Raw genomic sequence first — 26,274 nt, 5'->3', positions numbered from 1 at the left:
TTTGCATTCATGGAAAAAGTCTCTTTAAGTTATGATAAAAATGCATTAGAAAAATAAAGATTTTGAAAAAATTGTTTTCTATTTTTTTTTTTTAAATTAGAAAAGTGAAATGAATTTGAAGATAATTTCCTAAATAAAAGCGTTAAATACCATTTTTAGTTGTGATTGAAGATAAAACTGAAGTCAAAGAGTGCATTCCCAATTCTGAAATTAGATAATTCTTCCTCTCATTTCTTCAATCTTTTGCTGTATTTCCACAGGAGTCATTTCCAGTTCATCAGCCACCTGCTCCTGCAGCCTCCTCTCCATCGACGCATACATCTCACACAAATCACCGTCAATCACACCTTTCACAGGGATGTATGAGCTCCTGAAGGACATGTGCTCTCTGCCCACAATAGAAAGAGGAACTCCTTTTGTCAGCGATATTCCAGAAGACAGAGTGGATGAAGCAGAAGACGACGCATCCGAAGCAGACTGCGCCAGCTCTCTCTCATCAGGCGACTCGACCTGCGTCATCAGCTCCCGCAGCGACGCTTCGAGCTTTGTGAAGAAGCCAACTTCTGATCTGTTTTTGAAGGGGCACATCACTCCAATGCCTCCAACTGCTGTTGTGTACATCAGACATTCTTCACCTTGCATCCTCAGCGTCACTTTCTCCATCGCCGTGGCTGCCTCCCCCAAATAATACTCACACAGCTCCTCCATCTTGAAAGGTGCTCCATTCAGCAACCCCTTTCCAAGGCCTGTAGGATCCTCGTCCATGTCTTGTGCATCAGCCGGCAGCCTCTCCACGAAAAACTGGCCAAACCGATCGCACCCAGCAATCGTGTCGTAGTCAAGCAAGGTGTGTGATAGCGTCCAGCGAGGGACAGTTGTGTCGGCGCAGATCTCAATCTGGTTCATATCTCGTCGATAGCGCACGATGTGGAAGGACTCTGCGATGTCTCCCACGATAATCCGGTCGTTCAGTACAGAAATTGACACGATGCAGTTGGGAAACTTCTTGTTGCAGCACTTGTTCAGCAGCCTTTTCTGCCCAATGTCAAACACCCGCAAGGCGTGGCCACACCCAGCCAGCAGCCTTCCTTTGAATGGGGCGATCGCATACGGCACATCGTCCACCACTGTGCTGTGCACCAGCTCCAGCTTCTCCACAACAGTTGTGACGGTCCTGTATTCTGCCTTGCTACTCCGCTGGTCAGACGAGGAGGAGTCAGATGAATCAGAAGAGCTGTCATCAGAGCTGCTGTCATCGTCTTCATCATCCTCATCATCATTGCCGTGTCTGTGCCCTCTCCGCTTTTTCACTTTCACCCGCCTTGTCTCTTCCTCCAGCTTGATGGCATAGATGTGGATGATCCCTTCACTGCAGTGTCTGTTCGGGAAGAACTCCAAATTCTTCGCTGTGCCTACCGCAAGGAAATGTTGGTCAGCTGGCCTTGTCTGAAACTGCACATGGCACAACGAGAATGCTGCCTCATCACTCGGAAACTCGATCACATCAATCGTCGGCTGCAGCGGCTGGTCGCTTCCCTTCTCTCCTCTTCTGCTGCTACTGCTGCTGTTTCGTGTGGATGAGTCGCTGCTTCCGTCGCTGTCGTTTGAAAGAAGAGGAACGCGCAGAAGGCGGATGAACGATGCCCACAGGCCTGTCTTGCAGCGTGGGTGCCCATACAACGCTTCTGGAAGCCCCAGCTGCCCAGCAATCTGCCCAAGCGCTGTGTCTTCAGGCTTCACAGGGCGTAAACGAGCAGCTGAAGAAGAAGATGATGATGAAGCAGATGAAGTGAAGATGTTTCCGTCTTGGTCTTCGTCCTCTTCCTCTGACGACAGCTGCATTCTTTCGCTCAGAAAGTCTTTGTCGTCGTATTCGCGTATCGCAAACTGCTTCTCATCAATTTTGAGCTCTTTTCCTGAAGGATGCTCTTCGTCTTCCACATCCATCGCATCCTCCGCCTCGTCTTTCTTTGCATTGAGCACTTCTGTCCCTTCCATCTTCACATTCAACTCATCCTCTTCTTTCACCATCTTCAATCCCTTTTCCCCCTCCTCCTTCACTTTCCCTCTTTTGTTAGCTTCCTCTGCCACCGCAATGGCGTTCCTCATGGCTGTCTCCTTCATCGCCTGCTTGTCTGTCGGATTCAACACAGCATGATCAGTCTCTATCAGCGCAACGGTAGCGTGTGTGCCGTTCTTGTTGCTCGCGATGGTGAACCCGCCTTTGCCAGGCATCTGAAGCGGCGGCAGTACAATCATCTTTCTGGGTGTGAATGTGAGTGGCTGAGAGAAGGTCTCAGTGAATGGTGAAGGGGATGCTGTGTCGATCAGAAGCACAATCATCGAGCTGCCGGAGATTGCAACGCAGCCTTCGGAGAATTCGGAGGATGAAAGAGGTGCTGCACCATCCAGATGAGTGGTGCAGATGCGCTCAAGAACCATGGGCATCACTGTGGATGAGATTGGTGAGAGTAGTGAATGAAGGAAATATAATGAGAAAAATGACAGAATAAAATGAAAATTATAAAGCAAAAGAAAATTATTTTGTTGATATAAAAATTTTTAATTTTTCATTAAGTTATCAAAAAGCAACGTTCACACAAAATTAATTAAATGAAAATATTTTTGTATCTAAAAACCATTTTTTAGTTCCTCCTCCTCTTCCTTAAAAACATACCAGAACCAGCGCTCATTCCAACACCCGGTGCGATTTTTATGTTTCTGTTCTGCATGAACAGCCAAGGTGATGACGATAAAGCAAGAATGGCTGGATTGCCATCTGCAACTATTTTAGACAGGCGTACAGGCTGAGTGCCGAGGGAACGAATACGTCTGTCTGCAAGTGCACCAGTGGAGGGGTCGATGGCAGAGCGGGAGAAGATGCCATTCGAAAGCCCAACACACAGATATGACCATGTCTGGGCAGAGAGAGAAAAACCAGAGGAAGTGGCAGAAGAAGAAGAAGAAGAAGCAGTCTTTTCATTGGAGACAGTCAGAATTGCCAAGTTGCTGATGCTGATGTGTGTTGCCTGCTGTGACACAGTGAGTGTGCTTAGACGCTGCCAGAAGCTGCTCTTCTTCAGCGATACCATCCCAACCGTCCCGTTCGCAAACGCCACTGCCAAATAGTCAAAGCGCAGCGCTCCATTTGGCACGTCTCCAATGGCAAGAGCGGTGACATCGATATCCAGCTGCACTGAATGCACAAGCTGCAGCACTCCTCCACTGCCCTTCAAAGAAGAAGAAGATGATGATGATGATGGTGAGGTAGCTTGGCTTTGAGATTGTCCTCCGCTTGTCCACGGGACAGATGCGCCGTCTTCGACATCTGCTGTGTTCAGCTCAAAATACAGCAACTTCCCTCCTCTTGTGTTCAGCACAACCTGCCTCTCATTACACACGCCATGTGCAATGGACGGTGATATCGAGCTGATCAGCCCACTCCTCTCGTCCTTCCTTCTGTCTCTATCTCTGTCTCTGTCTCTGTCTCTGTCCTTCGTCGACTCCTTGGCATCCCAGTCAATCACCCGCTGATCGCTGAAGATTCTCCTGAAGCCGTGTGTGTGTATCTGCAGAATGGAGTCGTCTGCCAGCAGAGCCACATGCAGCGTCTGTACATCGTCCACAAAGCTGCTCTCGTCCAGCTGGTCAATCGTCTCGTCAATTCGCAGTACAATCGTTCTTTTTGGGATGACAACTTCTTTGCGCTTAGATGAAGAAGAAGAAGATGATGATGATGATGATGAGCTCCCTTCACCAGATCTCCGAGTGTATCCGAGCGGCCTGTCTGAGCTGACGATGATGTACCGATGTACAGAGTCTTCCTTGTGGTCGATCTTCACCGTCCACACACCAGTTGCTTTCTCCAACAGCTGCTGCGTCACCAGCACATTCACTGAGCGGCCTGGGCGGAGTATCTTCAGCTTCGAATGAGCACCTCTTCCGCACAGCTCCATCAGCTGCACGTTGTCTGCATCTGCTCCTTTCTCATCCTCCTCGCCTTCCTCAAACACTCTGCTGCTCGAACTTCCCCCCGTCCGATCTCTGTCTCTCTCCCTTCCTCTGTCCCTGTCTCTCCCTTCTCCTTTCTTCCATCCTTCATCACCATGAAGCAGCGTCTCCTTCGACCCCACTCTGATTCCTGTGACAGGCGTGTTGTTTGGCAGCGTGCCCATCGGCTGTAGTCTTAACAGCTTCGTGTGCGGATAGAAGAAGAGCGGACCATCTCTCCGGTCGCCCAGCATCGGGCGTGCACGCGCCTCTTCCTCCAACTCGCCATCGAGGCTGCTGAAGCGGTAGACAACATGCTCCCCATACTCCGCGGCGGCAAAAAGATAACCTGACCGCAAAATGGCAATCGATGTGGAAGGCGAAGGAAGTGTGTCGAAGTATGTCAGCCGGATGCCCACCAGCTGCGATTTCGGTGCTTGTGTGCGAAGATGGCTCGAGGAAGGCGCAGCAGGCGTTGTGTGCTTCAGAAACATGAGGATGTACAGGTCGCCGTATTCTGACTGCAGCAGAAAGAAGATCATCTGCTTCCACTTTCTCTTCGTGTGTGCCACAATCAGACACGTGTTCTCTTCTGGCACAACACGGCGCCGAGGAATCTTCACGGAGAATTTCCGCTCTGACGGAGAAATAAACGTCACAACACCGTCGCTGCACACTAAAATACCTCCTGGTGATTCGTCTCCGGTACACGCTGACACGTTGTCTCCGTCATTGCGCAGCAGCTCCATCTCTGCGTCGCTTGTTCCTGGCAGTGTATTCAGCGCAGATGCTCCGGCAGGCACTCCGATGACGAGGTTGGCAGACCTCTCCACTACCTCACTCTTTGCTTTCACAACTGTGTTAAGCCCAAGATCAAGTTCATAATACACAACTTGCTTTTCTGCTGCTACAGCAGATGCCCCGGTGCTATCTTTATCAGCTGCACCATGGTTGAGTTCTAGGCAAGCAAACTGTGGATTTCCCAAGCCAACATCTATCGATGTTAATGAATAAACAACAGAGTTTGTGCTATGAGCTTCTAGAGGAGAAGAAATTGTGATGTGAGAAGAGCTATCTCGTGTCAATACATATACAAGTTTTTGACGTTCAATTGCAGCTTATCATAACGGAAATAAATGATGTGTTTGATTGTAAATAATACATTGAAAATGTTGTTTGAAAAGTCAAAACAAAATACTCATACCAATCATCAATGCTCTTCCTGTGGGGTCAACAGCAACATATTGACCTGGAATTATTCTGCGGCACCCTGTTTTTCCAAACGTTTCAGAATGAATTGGAATGATTTTTTCGCGTTTGGGATCATATTCAAGAATTGATAGTTTTCCAGAATCAGAGCCAACAACAATACTATCCTTTGATTGGCCTTTTTTTTTGAAAATTAATGATATTCAAAAAGGGTTTTTTAAGATGCAATGCATTATTATGAAAAAAAACATGTTCAATAAAAACGTTCAACAAACCAGAAAGACGAAACGATTGTACAGTTCTAATAATTCCAAATACATTTGCAGAAGCTACTATATGCGGTACTCCATTTTCATCGATTTTATAAATCTCCAATAAACGTTCCTTTGCGACAAGAATTTCATTTGCTCTATTATCGCTGAAACTACCTGCAACTGCAGAATTTATGGCTGTCGATTGCTGAAGCGTAAGGCTATAAAGATTCATTCCGTTTTGTTTTGTTAAATGTCTTGATACAACTTATACCAAGGCAAATAACCAGTTAAAAATTCTTTTTCTTTGATCTTCAAGAAAAAGAAATAAGGGAAAATCAAAATTATTAAGGGCAGGACAAATCAAGCTTTTTCAACGAGGACAGATTCAAGAATCAATACAGAGGAATGCTGCCTACTGATCAACCGCTCCATCAGAGCATGAACGTTCAAATTAAGCAAAGCAGTAATGTTCTTCGTGAAGTAATTTATGATATTCGTGCTTCTTGTGTCAGAACAAAATTTGCAACATCTGAATCATGGAAAAACATACAGCAGCAATTGGATGTGATGCAATCCAGATGGAAATTATTCACTCAAGCAGATGGAGACGAAGAAAATGAACATGAAACTTTAATTCCTCCTCAGTATCGGCAGCTTCTTCTTCATCCTGCAATTATTCCTGAAAGAAATCCTGCAGATTGTGTGAACATTTGAGATTTTATTATATTTTTTTCGGATTTTCTTTTGTTTTATGATTTGAAGTGCCAGAGTTATTTTCTTCCAAGCTCCTTCTTGAAATGGAAGAAAATGAACGAGAATTGAAGCCATTAGTTCAAAAAATGCTTTCAACAGATTCGTTTCACGATGCATCTCAGCCTCCTCCAGCATTAAAACTTCCTTCAGATGAGGAATTAAACAACACTCAACAAATTTCATCGAAATCTACTCTTTCTGAAAGTAATGGAGATATAGCAATGAACGACTTTATTGCAATGCATCGCGCACATCAATTACAGCAGGTTTTTGAAGAACACAATAAGGCTTTGGAAGAAGCTCTTAGTGTTATCGAAGAAATTGCTTCTGATGACTTTTCCGAAGATGAAGATGATGAAGGGACTGATATTTCAATTTCTCAAGAAGAAACAGGAAATCACAAACATTTATCTAGCATACGAACATCAAATCAGCCATCTCTTGCCTCTAGAAAAGATACCATAAGTGAGCGCTCCAAACGAGATTATCTTCTATCAATTACATCCGGAAGAGCATTTAAAAATATGAAAGCAAGCGTCCAACTTCCACAACAAAATTTATCACAAAATTCCGCATTACCGTTACAATCCACAAATGTGATTGCACCATCAACCACTCGCCCTTTTCCACGTTCTCCAGATTCAACTTTTCAATGATTTTTTATTTTTTTAAAAATACAAAATTGTTAAAAATGATATTACTAATGTATTTAATAGAAAATTAATGCCATCTTATGTTTGACACAACACAGAATACTTTATAAAAAAATAGGTGAAAGTGCAAAGAAGTGAAACAATGTGGCATCAGAAATAATCAACATTTACTCTTCATCTTCTTCCTCCTCCTCTTCTTCCTCTTCAGATCCTTCCTCTTCCTTATCCTTCTCCTTGCCCTTACCCTTCTTTGATTTTCCTTGTTTTTTGTTATATGCTGCCAATTCCTCTGTAATAATGAGAGTTTATCAAATACGAATAAAACATTGTAATACTATCATTACAAACCTTCATATTTTTCCTTCAACTTTTTGGCTTTATCTTCATATGGCTAAAAAAAAATTCAAATTTTCAAAATATAAATTATGCATTGTTCTCAATTTCTCAACGGTTGGATAAAGATCATACTTTCTTTTCAGATGCTGAAGCTTCCTTCCATAATTTTGCAGCTTCAGAAATGATCTCTGTGTTTTTGTAGTCGGGATGTTTCTCTTTAATTTCAGCGCGTTTATCAGAAACATAAAGGATGTAAGCTTGGGCTGGGCGCTTTGGTGCCTGATAAATTCAAATAAATTATGTTAATATAATGATATTTTATTGTTCCAAACATTTGGATCCTTCTTTGCTCTTTGAGCTTTTCCTTTTGTTTCCTTTTTAGTTTGCTTCTTTCCTTTTGCTTCCGATGAGCCTTTTGGCATGTTTCTTAAGTTGTCTAAATAAAAATTATTTATATATTTTTAATACGTTCATGCCAAAAAATAATTAAATTCAAAATCGCTAAATTGATGTTCTCATCTCAAACCTTGATTTAAAAATGTTTTGATCTGACTGCCATTTATCGGATTTTTTATGTTGACCCTTTCTATCAGATCAAGAATTTATTGGCTATTTTTTTACAGCCTTTCCAAAGGAAATCCTTATATTTTCTTCTTATACCCATAAAATACAAAACACTCTTGAATCAAACTGCTAGAATTGTGTTTTAACCTCTTTGTCCATAAATCAGTAACGTGAAATGTTATTAATTAAAAAGATATTCCACAAAAACAATGTAATAAGTGCATTTCAAGTGAAAACCGTATTTACATTATTGCAATGGTTCTTTTAATGAAAAAGAGAAAGCATGGTTAAAGCAGAATAATCAATTACAGACGTTTGATAACATCATATAAATCATTTTTAAGAAAACAAAAATATAACAAAAAATTATCATTGAAAGCATAAAAACAATATGTATGGAACATCCTCTTCCGAACAATCAAAACATTTAGGTCCGTAAACAAAGAATATCATCCAAATGATAATAATAAATATTATTATAGGATGTATGATCAAATTTAAAATTAACTTAAGGGATTATCCATAACAATAGTTGAAGAAATTCATTTTGTTGTTCAAGATTTGAGGATTGTATGCAAAACTCTGGTTTGTATATTTTTGATGTGAATTTGTTGTGAGAAACATAATGATAATAATTTATTTTGTTGTGTGAATTTTGTTACATGTTGATTTAATATTTGGTTTAAAAGCCGGTACCATGAAGTTTGAACTTCTTCCCGGAGAGGAATGCGCTTCATCGGCAAAGTTTAATAACATTGGATTTAATTCACCTCGTTTCGTTGGAGAATTGTGGATCACAAACTATCGTGTTTTGTTTTTTCCAAATGAACAACCTCAGAAAGGGGTATGAACGTGTCTTTCACATAATTTATTTTTCTTTTTTTCGTTTTTAACGTTTATGCTTTTTGATTTAAACTTAGAAAATTATGAAAATACAAATTCCAATAATGACTATTTTGAAAGTTGACAAGGAAGCAATATACAGGAGAGCTGGACAATCGCTTTTGCCAGTTCTTTTATTAATTTTAAAGGACAATAGAAGAATAAAGTATATATTTTTGAATTTTTGTACGTTTTAAACTTTTCTTTTTTCAGCTTATTTCCTTCTCATGATTCATTACGGACTGCAACACAAGCTGGCGCTTTTCTACAGCCGCAGCCCTTGAACACTTGCGATGAAAGGTTAAAGCTATATAATGCTTTTCCGTATTTTCCTCCTCCAAAGAAAAAAGAGCAAATTTTTGCGTTTCGTTATGGTAAAAGTCTACAAAAGAAACAAAATGCTATTGGGCATTCTGAAACAAAATGGACTCAATGCGACTTATTTATGGAATACACCCGAATGGGAGTCAACGAAGGGTCGCTGAATTGTGGGTGGAAGATCACGATGGCCAATGAAGACTTTGCCTTCTGCTCGTCATACCCAACGTTGCTGTGTGTGCCTCGTGCCATGAGCGATGAGGAGCTGCCGCTGATAGCGCCGTTCCGAAGCCACGGCCGCATCCCTGTCTTGTGCTATCTGCACACCAATGGGCATGCGATCTGCCGGTCAGCCCAGCCGATGCGGGGAATCCTGTCTGCGCGCAACGCCACCGACGAGAAGCTGCTGAAGGCGCTGTCTTCCACAGGCGGAAAGCGCGTCGAGCGGAAAGGGCTGCTCAGCGGGGCATCGACTGCGAAGATGATCTCACTCGCTGCCACTCCTTTGTCGTCTTCTGCTGCTAGCTCTGCTTTTTCTTCTGGCTATTCCTGCTCCCCAATCTCTGCGTCCTTCTCTCCTTGCCTCCCTGCCTCCACACCGCCTGTGTATCCATCCATTTCTCTCTCTCACTCACCTGCTGTCTCCTCTCCCAGCAGACTATCCACTCCTTCTTGTTCTCCTCCTCTTCCTCTTCAGCTGCTCGGCTCGCCTACACACACCACATCTCCATCATTTGTCAGTTCATCCAATTCTTCTTCTTCCTCCTCCTCCTCCTCAACTTCTTCCTCTCATTCTCCTTCCTTCTTTGTCTCTGCCTCATCCACCACTCTCCGCAACAGCACCCCAACTTTATCCTCAGACTCCTCTCTGCCTCCTTCTCAATCATCTAACTCATCATCATCATCATCTTCTTCTTCTTCTTCTTCTTCTTCTTCTTCTATGCAGTCACAGAACATTCAGCAGGAACTAAATGATGTTGTGGCTAAGCAGACAGACCCATCTCTTCCCACACCAATTGCCAGGATGTCCAGACTCTCTTCTCTGACTGCCTGTGAACCATCTCTCGATCCATTGTGCTTGATGGACGAATGCTGTGCTTCTGATTATTTGCCTCAATCTTCTTCTTCTTCCTCTTCTTCTTCCTCTTCCTCTTCTTCCATATCTTCTTATTCTTCTTCTTCTTCATTGAATGCATCATCGATGATTATTCAGCCATCGTCCACTTCTGCGATGGTTGAAGTGTCACATTCACCTTCACAAACATCCCATCTGCTGGATGAACATCTCACTCACAACACTTCCTTCACTCAAAATGATCATATCTTCACTTCATCCTCTTTGTCTTCTGCATCATCATCATCATCTTCTTCTTCTTCTTCTTCTTCTTCTTCACCCACTTCCATTTCCTCTTCTGCCCGTCCTTCTTTGTTCTCCTCCTCATCCTCGTCCTCATCTCAACAACAAAACATTCATCATCTCAATGAATCTCAATCTCCCTCTCAACCTCCCCTCCAGCCTCAATCCTCATCCTCCCCCACTACTTCCACCTCTCCCTCTCTCCTCATCACCCCCACCCCCACACCTTCCTCCCGCGTCTCCTCGCCCAGCAGCACCTCTCCACGCTCTTTGGGCTCCCCCACCCTCACCTACCGCGGCTACACAGTCATCTCCTCTGCCACCCTCGCTGCTCAGCCTCTTCAGAAGGCGCCTGAACCGCCTCCTCCTCTTTACACCTCGTCTGACCCTTTCTTCAGCTCCATCTCCGCCGGCGCTGACTTCTTCCAGCCGTCGGATTTGAGCGCGCTGGTTGGGGATGAGGAGAAGGAAGAGAAGGAGAAGGAAGAGAAGGAAAAGGAAAAGGAGGAGGAAAAGGAGGAAGAGGAGGGTGTGAAGAAGGAAGGAGAAGAAAGAGAAGAAAGAGAAAAAGATGAAGGAAAGATAGAAGATAGAAATGATGAAGACTTCCAAAACAACAACAGTTTTTGTGCATCAAGTGCAATGTTGAATGGAGAAGACAGAGACATTTCTCAAAGTGAACAAGAAGCTTATCTGTCATCATCATCATCTTCTTCTTCTTCTTCTTCAGAATTCGAAGACCTCTCTTCTTTCCAGCCAGGCGATCCATTCAGCAAGACAGCCGTGTTGTCTTCATTGATTCCCTCAGAAGACTCACAACTGCCTTCCTCTTCTGATACAATCGGTGGCTGTTTTGAGAGGCAGATGGAGTTGTGTGCATCTCCTTCGACTTCTCCAGCCATTCAGAAGAGCCCAACAGCAGATGTGCTGCAGATGAATGTGCAGGAGATGCCTCAGCCTTTGTCACTGCCAGTGGTGATGAAGGGAGAAAAGGAAGAGGAAGAGAAAGAGAATGAGGGAAAGGAAGGGAATGAAAGAGAAGAAAGAAGCAATGAAAACAATAGGAGCAATGAAAATAAAGAAAATAAAGAAAACAATGAAATAAGTGAAAGAGATGAATGTGGAGATGAACAGCTGGCAAAGGCAGCTGATATAAATGTGCTGAATGAGCAATCTCCTCCTCTTCTTTCTTCTTCACCTGCTCCTTCTGTGCTATCAATGGCATCTGCAGTGTCTGTTGTATCGATTATGTCTTCTTCTTCTTCTTCTTCTTCTTCTTCTTCTTCTTCAAATTCTGCTTGTTCTGTATCATCTGCTCATCTGTCTGTGCCACGTGTGAGTTCGAATACGAATATTAGCAGTAGCAATGCAAGTAATACAAATAATAGTAATAATAGCAATAATAATAATAATAACTCCTCATCCAATTCTTCTTCTTCTTCTTCTAGTTCCAATCTGAGCACTCGAAAGGACAGCAAAACAGACAGTGGAAGCATTTCACTCTTTCCAATGGCAGAAACGCAAAACACTTCTTCTTCTTCTTCTTCTCTTTCTTCTTCTTCTACCACTCCTCATCATCGATCGTCATCTGCCTCTTCTCGTTCTTCGATGTCGGCCTTTTCGTCGATTCATCCATCGCCTTCTCCTCCACTCACTTCAACAAGCTCCTTCTCTTCTTCGCCATCATCAACATCAACATCATCAACAATCACTTCAAACATTTCATCATCATCATCTTCTTCTTCTTCTTCTTCACCTCCATCTCACAATTCATCCACTTCCTCTTCTTCTTCCTCTTCCTCCTCCTCCTCTTCTTCTTCCTCTTCTTCCTCTTCTTCCTCTCATCCTTCCTCCCTCCCTCTCCTCCACATCGTCGATGCCCGCCCAAAGCTCTCTGCACTCGGCAACCGTCTCATGAAAGGTGGCTACGAAGATGAAAAGTCACTTGAATTCGCCTCGTTCGAGTTTTTGGGCATAGAAAACATTCATCACATGCGGAAGAGCCTGTACAAGCTGACTGAGGCGTGCAAGACAGTGGTGGAGGAGCATCTGTCGAAAGAGCGGTGTGTTTTGTGATGTTAAGTGATATTATAGATATTTTTAATATAATTATTATTTGATAATAATTATTATTATTGATATTGTTATAATTTCTTTTTTATTATTATTGTTTTTCTTATTGATTTTTTTTATTTCTTTTTTTTCATCCTCTCATTCTTCTCTCCATCTCCTCTGATTAACCATCCTCTTTCTCTTTCAGCTTCCACCAGCTCGTGCGTGAGTCCAACTGGTTCAGCCATCTGCGCCTCATCCTCTCCTGTTCCCTCTCCATCACCGACGTCATCCTCTCCCAGCGCAACGTGCTCATCCACTGCACAGACGGCTGGGACCGCACGCCCTGCCTCTGTTCCTTGGCGTCGTTGTTCCTGGATCCTTACTATCGAACACTCGACGGGGTGATTGTGCTGATCGAAAAGGACTGGTGCATGTTCGGCCACCGCTTCGCCCTGCGGACAGGGTGCCGTGTGGGAGACGCCTGCGATGCGAAGAACATTTCCCCGACGTTTGTGCAGTTTGTGGACTGTCTGCACCAGTGTGTGCATCAGAACCCGAATGTGTTTGAGTTCAACGAGCGGATGCTGCGCTTCATTGCCAAGCACACCACGTCCTGTCTCTTTGGCAACTTCATCACAGACAGCGAGAGTGAGAGGAAGAGAATGCGCTGTGTGCAGAGGACACGCTCCATCTGGTCGCACATCAAGGCAAACGCGGCGAAGTTCACTAACCCGGATTTCAAGGAGTGCCCTGATGTATGTGGATATATTTTGTGAGATGTGGAGTGGATGTGAGAAGGAATTTGTACCTTTTTTTTAAAAAAATGATTATTCTATTTATTGTTTGATTGATTATTCATTCATTCATTCATTCATTCATTTTTTCATCATTTTATTTTTTCTTCTATTTATTCTTCCTTCCCCTATTCATTCCAGATCCTTCGACCTTCTCTTGAAGACTTCCACATCTGGTCTATCTACTTCCCTTGTGAATGGAAGTTCATCTTCAAAGACAAAATGAGTCAGATGTGCGATTTTGTGCTGACAGAGTCGATGCCAGCCTCATCTGAGGATGGAGGAGGAGGAGGAGGAGGAGGAGGAGGAAGTGGTGAAGGAGGAGGAGAAAAACGCAAAGCAGCAGAGAGGAAGAGGGAGGCGCTTGAGAAGAAGAAGAAGAAGAAAGAAGAGCTGAAGCAGTTAAAGCTGCAGCGGAAGAAAGAGAGCGAAGAAAGTGCGAGTGGTGCAGCCAATGGGAATTCGAACATGAATGGAGAATATGACACGACTGACGAGGAAGACACGGAAGAGCTGCTGAGTCTGATGAACGCAGACACAGACACAGAGAGTGAGACCGACACAGAGACAGACAGTGAGCCATCTGAATTGTATGTGGATGAGCTGTCGAGTGACGAGAGCGCAGACAACGAGAGTGTGCGGAGCAGCAGCAGAAGGACACCCAGATTCATTCATCATTCCTCTTCAGCAACAGCATCATCTTCTTCTTCTACTTCTGCTCCTCTGCCTCCTCCGCCGAGATCTTCACGCACAGCTTCTCTTACCACTTCAAAGTCATCATCATCTTCTTCTTCCTCTTCTTCTTCTTCGCATTCACATTCGCATTCACATTCTCCACCAACAGAGCTATCCATCCCTGATATCAATTCATCTTCATCTTCGTCATCATCTCCTTCTTCTTCTTCTTCGTCTTCATCTTCTTCTTCTCCACAAAACTTTTCATCTTCTCATTTCTCCTCGCGCCACTCGAAGAAAGAGGAATCGTCAGGCATCTTGTCTTCTCTCAAGTCTGGCATCACCAGCTTCCTCAACGCCCTTGCCACACTCCCTTCCACACTGCCTGACGAAGTCGAACCTCCAACTTCTGACACAGAAACACACCACTCACGCTCTTCTTCCTCTTCTTCCTCTTCTTCTGTGTCATCTTCTTCCTCCTCTAATAACTCTTCATCTTCTTTGTCTTCTCACAGCCGCTCCTCGTCTCCTCTGCTTCCACTGTCTTCCCTCTCTTCTCTTTCTTCCCTCTCTTCCCACTCCTCACTCACCCCCATTGCCCCCACATCCACCACCACCTCTGTCCATTCGGGCTCTCTCATCTCGCAGTCTCCACAAGGCAGACACCACCCGCGCCACTCTTCGGCTCTTCTGCCAACAAACTTGCAGCATTCCGCTGCTTCTCCGTCTTCTCCAACAAGAACACTCTCTTCCTCCGCTGCCAGTCGCCATCTGCACCAGACGGCTCAGCTTTCTTCAGCTAAATCGCCTGCTGCATCATCAGCAGCAAGTGCATCTTGTGTGAATGAGCCAGAAAGAAACTGTGCTGCTGCTTCTGTTTCTTCTTCTTCTTCTTCTTCAATGAAATCAACAGGGTGTTCTGATGATGGCGATGCCAATCCAATCTCACCTTGCCTCAACATGCCTCCCTTGTCTTTTCTTTCTTCTTCTTCTTCTTCGAATTCTGCTTCTGTTTCTTCGACTTCTGCTGTATTGACTACGCATTCTTCTTGTCATTCGACGAGTTCTGAACATGAACATCAGTTGCAGCTGGATCAACAACAAAGAAAAGAAGAAGAAGAGGAAGAAGAAGAAGAAGGGGAAGGTGAGGAAGAGGAAGAAGGAGATGAAGGAGAAGAGAACGAATATGAAGAGTATGAAGAAGAGTATGAAGAAGAGGAGGAGGAAGAGCCAAATCCTTCTGAAAAGCAACAGCGTTTGCAAATGAAAAAGAAAACAGTGAAATGAAGTGCTGAATTATGTTAGCAGTCTCACTGATTTTTTTATTTGGCACGGTCAAATTCAAATAAAAGAGAAACGCATTTCTTTTTCTTTTTTTTTATATAAACTGTAAATGTTAAGTTTCTTTGTTTGTGTCTGTTATATGTTTTGCGCATCTCTGAAAAGAGAGCTGAATTGCTTGGAATGCATCCACTCAGCCACAATCCTTTACAAGTTTTTGATTGAAATCACCAATTCATCGCACTGTCTGTTGAAAATGAGAAAGCTTAAAAAAAAGAAAAGAAAAGAAAAGAAAAAAGAAAAAACTTGTTTGTTTCTGCATTTTCATGTTTCCTTATATTTTTGTTGTTGTCAACAAGAATTGAGCATTTTGTTCTTTGTGCAATTACTTGCTTTCGTTAAACTCAAGAGGTTTTTCCTTATTATTGTATCATATTTTTCAAATTAATTTTATGAGTTTGCGATCTTCTTTTTCTCGCTCTGACTCTTCTTTTGTGCCTTTGTTGTTTCTGAAACTTTCTTTTCATTTTGAAATTTTTTTCTTTTTTTCATCTAAAGAATTCTGATCTTTACTATCGAGCGACATAATTTTCGTTATTCATTCAATTATTTTGCTTAAAATTTTTCATGCGGCTTTTCTTTGTCAGAGTTTGACGAAGGCATCTGCGATACGAAATTATTTTTGATGAGTGTTCAGAAATTAGCATTTGTTTAATCCTTTTTTCGTCGTTATAACGGATTTCTGTGTTTGCATTTAGCGACTCTAAATTTTTGGAGGAGCTTTTGAATTAGTTAATGTCAATCTATAGCTTTTTTTTTTAAATATTTTATGCAAAATAAGCAGCATGTGAAATAGATTTGAAATGTTTGAAGAATGGCTTTCATACATTTTTTTGAAGGATAATCATTTCAAAAGAAGTGAAATGAATTAACGCACGGTTATGAATTATGTTGCATAGTATTCCATTTTATCCAGCTTTGTCAGTGAAAGCAAGAAATTATTAAACAAAATCAAATGGGATGAAAATCTATGCTTTAAGAATTAAGTTCAGCACATAATTTTTTCTTTCAATTTTCAGATTTGACAAACTTTGGAAAATGAAGACTTTTCATGAATAATAAGCAAAAAGAATCTACAAAAAAATTCTGCCTTTCATTCAAAATCACAATACAAATAATATCAATTTTTTTTTAAAAAAAATTTTGAGTGTTATTGAATGAATGCAAACAAAAAAGGCAAATCAAGATTTTGATTCCTTAAATGTAATTTTAATCAAAAATAATTGAGACACTCCTTCAATGTGCTCATCAAATCGGCAAAATCGAAATAGATAAATTCGGAACACATCTCAAAAAACATTATCCATGGAAATGGACGATTCTTTTTGAAAAATAGATAATGAATATTATTTTGGCATATTTTTATTGAACCTTATTTGATCAATTTTTAAGAAATTTAATCAAAATTTCACACAGCTCACGCACTCTCACATCAAATAGGTTTGAATGTTTTATTTGACAAAGTGATGAATTTTCTGAGATTAACTGCAAATAGGAATCAAATCAAGAAAAATTCAAAAACCCTGATATATACAATTTGGGCAATTCTTTTTGATAAGTCGCAAATGTTTAATTTTCAAATAAATCAAAAGTTTCATATAATGCTCAAAATTTTGTTGGTATTCACCAAACTTCTCCAATATGGAATCTTTTTCTGTATAATGTTATTTAACACATTCTTAAGAAGATTCATGAGTGGAAACAGAAATTTGAGCTAAATATGAAATTTTTGATTTGTTTTTGAAAATTCAACATTTGCGACTTCTCAAAAAGAATTACCCATTTTAAACTTTTAAATGGAATATCTTAGATTTTGAAAATGCAGACACAGCAGCAAACTTATAAAATTTGAGTCAATTTTTTTTTAATTGAATAAAAACAAATTACTAATTGACATGTGAAATGATAACACACATTCTTTGATTCGTTTTTTTTCTCGACATATAAAAATATCTCAAAAAGCAAATGAGAGCAAGTGTTCAAACTAAATGAAAATATTTTGTGTTTTTTCTTCGATTTCCCCTTTCAGCAACAAGAACAGATAACAAAATAATCAATGTTTTATTAAACCTGAAAAATGAATTTTGAAAACTTTTCAAAAAAAAAAAACTTTCGAAAATCATAAAAATCGGATATTATCGCAAAGCATATGATTGCTTTTTGCATGATCTCATTGTTCAATGTTCAACTATTTTTTTTCAATGAATATTTTTAACTTGATAGTGTTCACAGACATTTTATCATTTCGTGCAAAAAATCTATTATTTGTATTGTTTTGAACATATATGAAAGACATTTTTGCTTTGTGAAACAGAGAATTCTTATTTTGAAAAAGAATGTGGGTTATCATTTATAAAAACTTATTTTTTCATTCATTATTTTCGATTGGAAAAATATCCTTGAATGTTTGGAAATGAATGCTGAAAAGTGAACTTGTACATTCAAGAAATCATCGTCTTTTTTTCAGCTCTCACGTTTGTTTTTTTTTTTTTAACTGTCGTGATGAATTCACCATTTGAATACAAAATCTCTTTCCGAAGGTCAACAACCTTTGAAAAATCAATCCCATGAAAAAAGTTTTGATTTCAAAAATTAACATCGAAGTCAAAAAATGTATTTCTGAAAAAAATACATTTTTTCGATAAAACAACGAGTATCTGAATAGAATTATTTTGAAAAAACAACATGATTCAATATGTCAACAAAAAAAATTTTTTTGTTCTTTTTGTTTTGTTTTCAAAAGAAATATAATTATCATATTTCGATCAAATTTCTGGTCTCTTTCACTGAACTTCACTAAGGTGGAAATAATGACATTGTCAAGATTTTGTTTTCACAACAGTGAAATCTGGTGAGTGGAAACAGCGATTTTATCGAAATATCTAGTTATTGTTTTTTTGGAAAACAAAACAAAAGGTATTTTACAAAAAAAAATATGGACAATATATTTTATTTGATTATTGTTTCAAAAAAGAGAACACAATGAATTATTTTAATAGAAAATAATTTCAAAAAGTTGTGAAAATTTTTATGAAACTTTGTTATGTGAAAAATTGTTTATGCGAAACAGCCAAGAGGACAAGTTATTTGAGGAAGAATTTTTTAGATGAATAGAAGAAAACGGAGAAACCGTTCAAAGAATTTTTTTAATTTCTTTATTTTTTCAAAATGAAGTGGGAAAAAAACACAATTTTTTTTGGAAAAATATGTTTCAAATGCTTTTCGAATTGTGAAAAAAAAAAAAAAAAAAGAAAAAAGAAAAAAAAAAGAAAAAAAGAAAAAAGAAAAAAGTAAAAAGAAAAAATTATTCTCTCGCACGCAAAACTCAATACATTTCATCTCGTTTTCTTAAACATTCGCAAAAAAATCAGAAACATTCATTGGCAATCGATAATTATATCTTTATCCAAGGAAATTCAGTCTTTTATGAAGGCTTGTGAAAATATCTTCACATCCTTCTTCTTCCGACTTTTCAAACATTTTCCTTTTCAACTCTTTCCTTTTCGCTTCTTCCATTTCATTCTCCGCATTTCCTTTCAATCGCATCGAAATGTTCATAAAAAATGTCATGCATTCATTTTCTGTTATGATATCCATTGTCGATCGATGAATCTCCTCCAAAATTACATCAACTGTCCTGCATTTCAACAAGCCATCAACTCTCGCTGCTCCGTATTGTGTCCCCACTTCAAACAAGCAAATGCATTTTCTCCTCATTTCTCTCTTGCCATCCTGCTCTGCCCCACATATATTCCCTACACAGTTCATAAGCCCAACAAATTCTTCACTCCGCAAATTGCACAACAAAAAATACATCTCCAATGTTCTTAGCCATTTCATTATTACAAAAAATTCTTTTGTCATTTTTTCTTTTCTTTTTCAATCCACTTCATTTATCAATTCATTCAATTCTTTGATTGCTTCTCTTGCAAAATACAGTTCATTCACAATAACTTCTTCCAAAGATAAAACGCTGTAAAATCTTTGCACCAAAAATTTCCAAGCAGACTGATAGGCAAGTCGTGTCAGATTGCAACGCTCTTGATGATACTTTATAATCTCTCGTATTTCATTCAAATACAATTCATCTGCAGTTTCCTAAAACAAAGACAATAAAAGAATTAAATATGTAAAAAGTGCAATAGAAATACACATACGTAGCAGAATATATTACTCAACGCCAGCAAAGCCATTTCCGCTTCTTTCTTTGTCTCCTCATTTTCTTCTTTCCTCAATGCCACTTTCAAAAGGCATGATACACAAATTTCAGTTATTTCTTCTGGAATGTCCGTGAATTCGTAATTCAAAGAAAGCAAGCATTCACAGAGATCATTCAGAAGCTTCTCGTTTTTCCCTTCTTTTTTCTGTTCTTCCTCAACAATCATCTTCTCAAATCTTTTGACAGCAAAGTATATTCAAATGAAAGAAAGCACACATTTTTCAGCACTTTCCAATATCCAATGCACTTCAGCAACAAAATAGCTTTTCCCATTGATAGTTTCTTTTCCTCAATCATTTGGTGTATTTTATCAAACAGTTCGGTTGTGAAAACAGAATCGTATTCTTCTCTGTTCATTTTATCAACTATCTCATTCATTGCACAAATTTTCTGTTTTTGTTCATCCTCATCGCAATACTTTAGTTCAGAAAACAATTCTTTAATAAAAATAAAGAAAAGAATCCAATCAACATGAATTCAAATGAATCAATAATACAAACCTGTGAGCCTTTCAGTAGCTGCCATTTCCTGTATTTTTTTCAAAAATAGCGAATCCAGAAAACAACAAAATTTCGTCATTTGAATAGAATTCACATTTGTTTGGATAGTAGGAAATGCATGAATGATTAAATCTTAAAAATAGTCATTAAAAAGTTGCGTTCGCACCTCCCTTTTTCGTCTTGGTATTTTTGAAAAGGATATAATGAAGAAAAACAACGGTTTGTAACTTGAGTCTTTTTTGTAATGGATTCAATGATCATCAGATTTGAAAAAACGGAATATTCCATTCACAGAATGAGAAATCCGTGAGGGAGCATGACCTGTAGAACTAAGAATATTATTTTCTGTGGGGATAACAAGAAATGATGGTTATTCATAAAATTTGAAGTTTTATCTGATGATTTTAGTCAATTTGATGAACAAGGGGAATACAACAATTTCATCAATAACACAAAAATGATATTGTATGTAATTTTTATTGTTTTGTTTGTTGTGAAGATATTTCCATCTGTATCCTCTCTAAAGCCCAGGAATGTGAGTTATTGTTGAAATGGCCAATCTCCGCTTTGCAGGGCAATGCGATGAGAATGCAGATGATTATTATATAGCCATTGGGAAATAAAGGAAGTTGCGCAAGATATATGATTTTTATTAGGAACAAGAGATGAAAACAAATTCAATTGTTATTTTATTGAATGAAGATTTATGGATGGAATTCTGTGAAGGACAAAATCTGCACAAAACTATGTAGAATTTTGGAATTTAATGCAGTGGAGCAGTTTGGGGTATTTTTTTGGGCAAGGAAAGTGGCTGGCAATATCGAGGGAAGGATATTTATTACTTAAAACAGGCAAGAATTCAATGGAAAAAAGGAGAACCCCAAAATATCGGTTATATTTATAAGGTTTTTCTGTTTTTCGGACTGTGCCAGGCAGGCATGGAAAGCGAAGAATTTTTATTTCTGCTTCCGCTTTTGCTTCGAAAGGGTGGAGAAAAGCCATCGAAGAAACAACCTATTATCGAATATTTGTTGGCAGTCGAACAACTTTCTAACTAATCGCTTTTGGATTTCATTTTTTGAAGGGACAGTCATCATGAGCAAAAAAAGCGATTATCATTCGAAGTTTGCTTTCTTTATCACAGCATCCAATGAAAGAGAATTTGATGGCTTTGGTTCTTCATCTGTTTTCAGAAAAGTGATTCTTGCCCTCCATTTCAATTTTTGTTCATGATCAATTGAGTTGTGTGCCTTGAACATGAAGATTTCATTAAATCTGTATCATCATCCTCAGCATGAAAATAGCTGAATGAATGTCAACTTTTTTCATCTTTCTTTCTCAAAGTTACTGAAGAACAGTAGATTTATTGTGAAAACATTCATTTCTCCTTTCTTCATCATCTTCTTCCACATGCAAGTCTTCATCAAATCACATCATAATTCCATTATTAACATTATCCATATTGTGTAATCAGAGTTATTCTCATCAGCTTTCGTGCCAGAAATAATGAGTGAAATGAAGAAGAAAACGATGAAAAACATTTAAAGAAATTATATAGAAATAGATATGTGAAGATGAGGAAGAGATATCAGCAAAAGAAGAAGGCAACAATGATTGTTTGGGAAAGGAAGATGATGTATTGAAATGTTGAGATAAAAGTGAAGATGACCTGAAAGAAAAAGAGCAAAACTTTGTGAAATTGCAGATGAAGAAGAAGATTGCATATTGGCTGATGAAAGTGTTGATTTCAAGAGAGGCGCAGGACTCTGGAACCATGTGCATGATTTTTCGCTTGGACTCTTTCATTTGAGGATGACAACATCGACAATGCCATATTAAGAGATGCATCAGATGCAAAAGGATGCAGCATTTGTGTCTGAAGCAGTTGAAACGGACTTGTGCAACCCATGGCACAAAAAGCATCTTTGATATCATCTAAGCTTCAAATTCATTTTGGTGACTTCTTTCGCTTTTCCTTTTTGCTTCAGATTCAGCTGCTGTGTTCATGACAATTAATCTTCATTTTGCTTCGTCATATTTTTCTCTCCACTGAACCTGCCATCGTACTGTATGCATCACAGCTCATTCAGCAGATGATGCCCATGCAGCGATGTCTTTGCAGCTGATACTGTTGCACCAAGTGAAGAAGGAGCAGAAGGAAAAAGATGTTGTAATTTCATTCATTTGCTTGTGCTATTGAGCTCAACTGATGTAGTTGATGGGAATGAAACAAACTTTTCTGTTTTGTCCAACAATGAAGAAGTTTGAACAAAAAGAATATTTGAAAATTGAATCTGGATGTCAGCCATTCTCATCATTCTTGCAAATTTGAAGTAAAAATTATTGCATTTGTTCTTTCCATTCAAAACATTTAATTTCTGTTGGTAATTGAAAGATGAAATGTTTGCATTTGTGCTTCCTTCATTCATGTCGCTTTCAAAAGGGATCTTCTCCATTTTTGGCTTGCTATTTCCTTTCAGATGAAGCCAAATGGCCTTTGGTACCAAAGATGCTCAACAAAATGGCATGCTAATGCGTGAATATCTCTTTTTGAAATGACTTTGAAAAAGGCTGAATATTGTTTCTTCGCCATTGAAGTTGAACTCCAAAAGATTTCGTTTGTATAAACCTTTTTTTTGTAAAAAAAAAAAATCCATTATCTTGATTAAGGAGCGTTGACTTGGTCTTCTATATGCCTGGGAATTTTTTTCATTTTTTCTTTCACATGGACTCTCCGATGCTTTTGTCCTGTTATTCCATTTTGACTATCTGCTTTCATAACAAAAACCAAAAACAATTCCTTTGGATTTGTCGAATGAAAGCAAACAAGAATGAAAAAAATAACAAACGAGGAAAAAAATACATAGAATACGTAAACATCAAGTTCATTGTTATTTTTTTTTCCCTGCTGCAAATCACAAAAAAGAAACGCAGGTTTTTTTCATCATCTTATTTTGTTTTCATTTTCTCTTCTGTCGTTATTCATATTTGTGATTAAAATGAAGTTTTATTCATTCATACAAAAAATATGATAGTTTGAACTTCAATTTCAATAAAAAGAACATTTTACCGATTCATAAGCTTTTGGTTTGATCAAAAATTAACAAAAGGTGTGTTTTTCTTCTCTAAGACAAAACAATCATTGGTTTTGTTGCTGTTACATATTGCACATTTTTTTATTAAAAAAAAGCCTTGTAATTGGTTTTTAATCAAAAACATTTTAAAAAAATCAGAAAAAAAAAGAAGTTTGTTTTTGCTGATAATTTCATTGTTTGAAGTATTGTTGTGTTTATTGTTTTCTGAATATATCACAAATAGAATGAGTGCTGGAGATGAAGGAATTCAAGAAATGAACATTGTGGGCAAGTTTTTGAGTTTGTTCATTTATGACTGATTTGAAAAATAAACAATTTTTCATCCTTTTCATGTTTTTTTGAAGAACTGTTTGACAAACTTGGAGGCTGCAACGAGAATGAACAGAAACAAAAAATCGAAGAAATGAATGGACTTATTGATGAGATGAGCAAAGGTGAATTTGAAACAATTAGCAAAACAGAAATGTTTGACAAGATAGCAGAAATGATTGAAGAACAAAAATTGTCTTTGAGCAATGCATTGCTTCTATTGAAGCACATGGGATATTTCAAAGTGTTGAAAGGATCTTGTAAATGTGGCTTTGATGGCTCTTCATTGAAGAAAATATTTGAAAAGATAATTCTTGAAGAAAATAACAAAAAAGGAGGAAAAAACGAAAAGCTGTGGGCTAACATTTGCGGATGCTATGTTTTACTAAGCTGCAAGCCCTCTCCGGGATTTTTTTGTATTTGCAAGCCTTTCCTACTGAATGCTGCATCGGTCAAAGAAGAAAGCGAAGAAGTTCTCAAGGAAGTGGAAATGGCTTTGCTGGCTTTGAGTTGCACAGGATTTTGGCAAGTATCAACATTTCTATTTCATTTTTTAATGGAATTGGATTTTTTTCCTTTTTTATTAGAATTTTGAAAAAGATCTGAATTTGAATGAAATAAAAGATATCATCAAATATCACCAAATACATCGAAATCTAACACCGCTTGCGCATCAGTCGGCTTGGAAGTATATGATTTGCAGACTGAACTTTGAAAATAGTTTGGAAGGAATTATGGTGAATGAATTGCATTTTGCGAAAGAGGCAGCAAAAGAACTGGAAGAGCTCTCAAAGAGTGTGGACTGGAAGAGAAAAGATGATAAAAAAGAAAAAGAAACGAAAGAAGTGCTTGTTATCGAGAGATGGTTCGGTGCAATTTATGATTACTTTTTCTCATGCACATTGCGGAATGAAGAACTTGCAAAGCTAATAGCCAGCCTTGTTCAAATGATTCGAGCATCAAGGGACAATCACAAAGATATTTGCAATGGATGTCTCGATTCACTTCGATGTGCAGCAGAAAATAGAAATGTGGAAATTGATGACTTGTTGAAAGGAGGAGCTGTTGATGCTGTTTTGGAGGAGATCTCACAGCAATCATTGAATTATTGGACATATTGTTGTCCTGAATTCTTTTTGAAGCTTTCCAAAAGATTGCAAGAAGAGAAAAAAGATGAAATGGAAGAAACGAAAAGAAAGGAGTTGAAAAGAAAAATATATGACAAGATCGAAGAAGAAGGATTTGATGATTACATCATCGGGTTAGAACATTTCTTGTTTGTTGAACATTTTTCGTTGTATTATCCTGGAGAAAAGTGGGAGAGAGATTTTATACTTTTGTGAAGAAGGTATTTTATTTTATTTTATTTCAGAATAAATCATTTGTTGCATTACCACAGCAGAAAGACAGAAAGCAAAATGAGATGGAACGAAATCAGTAGTAAAAGAAGAAGCAGATGACTAAAAATGAACAAACGAAAAAGAAAAGAAAAGAGATTCTTTTCAAAATAGATGGCACCAGCTTATTCGAGTCATATTAGTCTCAAATAATACATTCTTCATTCATTTCAGTCAGTTTTCTTATCATTGTTATACACTTCTTCTTCGTCTTCGTCTTCTTCTTCTTCTTCTTCTTCTTCTTCTTCTTCTTCTTCTTCTTCTTCGCCTTCTTCTTCTTCTTCTTCTTCGCCTTCTTCTTCTTCGCCTTCTTCGCCTTCTTCTTCTTCGCCTTCTTCGCCTTCTTCGCCTTCTTCGCCTTCTTCGCCTTTAATTCATCTTCTCATTCACCATTGCTTCAATCACCAATTGTTTATGTATCTTCTTTTCCTTCTTTTCCTTCTTTTCCTTCTTTTCCTTCTTTTCCTTCTTTTCCTTCTTTTCCTTCTTTTCCTTCTTTTCCTTCTTTTCCTTCTTTTCCTTCTTTTCCTTCTTTTCCTTCTTTTCCTTCTTTTCCTTCTTTTCCTTCTTTTCCTTCTTTTCCTTCTTTTCCTTCTTTTCCTTCTTTTCCTTCTTTTCCTTCTTTTCCTTCTTTTCCTTCTTTTCCTTCTTTTCCTTCTTTTCCTTCTTTTCCTTCTTTTCCTTCTTTTCCTTCTTTTCCTTCTTTTCCTTCTTTTCCTTCTTTTCCTTCTTTTCCTTCTTTTCCTTCTTTTCCTTCTTTTCCTTCTTTTCCTTCTTTTCCTTCTTTTCCTTCTTTTCCTTCTTTTCCTTCTTTTCCTTCTTCTCCTCCTCTTTCTTCTTCTTCCTCTTCTTCTTTTTCCTTCTTCATCTTCCTCCTCCTTTCCATCAACTCAAATTCTGCTTCAAATCCATTTGAATGCGAAAGAATGAAAGCAAATGCATGCATTACGGTTGACGGCAAAGGAGATATGGCAGAATAAAAAGGCTTCGATGAGCCATCTTCTCTGCTGCTGATTCCGCTGAAGCGCACGAAGCAACTGATGAGTGAGGAGGATGAGTGGAACTGGAAGGAGGTTGAGAAGCAAGCGAAGACGATGGGGCAAGTGAAGAAGAAGATGCTGAATGGGGAGCAGGATAAAAGGCTTGTGTTGAATGACGTTGTTGATGATGACAACAACAACAATAACTATCATGTTGTTGATGCTGATGGGTTTTATTTGAAGTAGAAAGACTGGATAGATTCAGAAGAAGGGAAGTTATCTCGTTGCTGAATATATTTGGACTAAAAGGAAAAATTTCCCTTTTATCAAATGCAGCATTCAAAGAGGTGGAAGAAAGTTAAAGAGGATGCAAGCAGAACAGATAGAGCACATTGAACATTGATAAAGAAATTGTGTTTGGCGGGGACAGAAGATGAAGAGATGACTGCGCTCCTGTCAGACTCTATGGGACAGTCCTCAGCCAACCATCTTCTGTAATGCTTGGAAGACTTCACCCACCTTCTCCACTTCTCTATCTCTGTGCAGAGTCATTCAGTCAACGAGATAGCATCCACAAAGCTGTTTAAAAGGCA

General features: G+C 38.8%; 6 protein-coding genes across 6 annotated transcripts; 3 read left to right on the top strand and 3 right to left on the bottom strand.

Annotated features, from left to right (window-relative positions):
- Positions 1 to 60: 60 nt before the first annotated feature.
- On the bottom strand, positions 61 to 5,685 carry MONOS_2701 (splicing factor 3B subunit 3; the record flags this gene model as incomplete). Its single annotated transcript, XM_067872641.1, has 4 exons — positions 61 to 2,450; positions 2,678 to 5,107; positions 5,195 to 5,377; positions 5,475 to 5,685. The coding sequence occupies 4 exons, from the start codon at positions 5,683 to 5,685 to the stop codon at positions 211 to 213; spliced, it is 5,064 nt and encodes a 1,687-aa protein (XP_067736373.1). The 3' UTR covers positions 61 to 210.
- A 116-nt stretch (positions 5,686 to 5,801) lies between these two features.
- On the top strand, positions 5,802 to 6,862 carry MONOS_2702 (uncharacterized protein; the record flags this gene model as incomplete). The annotated part of the gene is made up of 2 exons (XM_067872642.1): positions 5,802 to 6,153; positions 6,216 to 6,862. The coding sequence occupies exons 1-2, from the start codon at positions 5,859 to 5,861 to the stop codon at positions 6,860 to 6,862; spliced, it is 942 nt and encodes a 313-aa protein (XP_067736372.1). The 5' UTR covers positions 5,802 to 5,858.
- A 29-nt stretch (positions 6,863 to 6,891) lies between these two features.
- MONOS_2703 (putative high mobility group protein B2) lies at positions 6,892 to 7,745 on the bottom strand. Its single transcript, XM_067872643.1, has 5 exons — positions 7,722 to 7,745; positions 7,528 to 7,631; positions 7,328 to 7,474; positions 7,208 to 7,250; positions 6,892 to 7,148 (listed from the first exon to the last, which is right to left on the bottom strand). The coding sequence occupies exons 2-5, from the start codon at positions 7,615 to 7,617 to the stop codon at positions 7,027 to 7,029; spliced, it is 402 nt and encodes a 133-aa protein (XP_067736371.1). The 5' UTR covers positions 7,618 to 7,631; positions 7,722 to 7,745; the 3' UTR covers positions 6,892 to 7,026.
- A 533-nt stretch (positions 7,746 to 8,278) lies between these two features.
- Positions 8,279 to 15,996, top strand: MONOS_2704 (putative Myotubularin-related protein 7). The gene is made up of 6 exons (XM_067872644.1): positions 8,279 to 8,344; positions 8,449 to 8,603; positions 8,680 to 8,807; positions 8,855 to 12,379; positions 12,577 to 13,126; positions 13,307 to 15,996. Exons 1-6 carry the CDS (start codon positions 8,332 to 8,334, stop codon positions 15,125 to 15,127), a joined length of 6,192 nt encoding a protein of 2,063 aa, XP_067736370.1. The 5' UTR covers positions 8,279 to 8,331; the 3' UTR covers positions 15,128 to 15,996.
- A 3,048-nt stretch (positions 15,997 to 19,044) lies between these two features.
- MONOS_2705 (uncharacterized protein) lies at positions 19,045 to 20,098 on the bottom strand. Its single transcript, XM_067872645.1, has 5 exons — positions 20,067 to 20,098; positions 19,901 to 19,928; positions 19,617 to 19,837; positions 19,339 to 19,566; positions 19,045 to 19,279 (listed from the first exon to the last, which is right to left on the bottom strand). Exons 2-5 carry the CDS (start codon positions 19,923 to 19,925, stop codon positions 19,061 to 19,063), a joined length of 693 nt encoding a protein of 230 aa, XP_067736369.1. The 5' UTR covers positions 19,926 to 19,928; positions 20,067 to 20,098; the 3' UTR covers positions 19,045 to 19,060.
- A 3,121-nt stretch (positions 20,099 to 23,219) lies between these two features.
- MONOS_2706 (uncharacterized protein) lies at positions 23,220 to 24,647 on the top strand (the record flags this gene model as incomplete). Its single annotated transcript, XM_067872646.1, has 3 exons — positions 23,220 to 23,274; positions 23,340 to 23,833; positions 23,892 to 24,647. 3 exons carry the CDS (start codon positions 23,220 to 23,222, stop codon positions 24,645 to 24,647), a joined length of 1,305 nt encoding a protein of 434 aa, XP_067736368.1.
- Positions 24,648 to 26,274: the final 1,627 nt, after the last annotated feature.

The sequence above is a fragment of the Monocercomonoides exilis genome, assembly GCF_001643675.1.
Source record: "Monocercomonoides exilis strain PA203 chromosome Unknown scaffold1-2713096, whole genome shotgun sequence".
NCBI classification, from domain to species: Eukaryota; Preaxostyla; order Oxymonadida; family Polymastigidae; genus Monocercomonoides; species Monocercomonoides exilis.
Note: the sequence above shows the minus strand (reverse complement) of the source record. Positions and strands in the feature narration are given on the sequence as shown.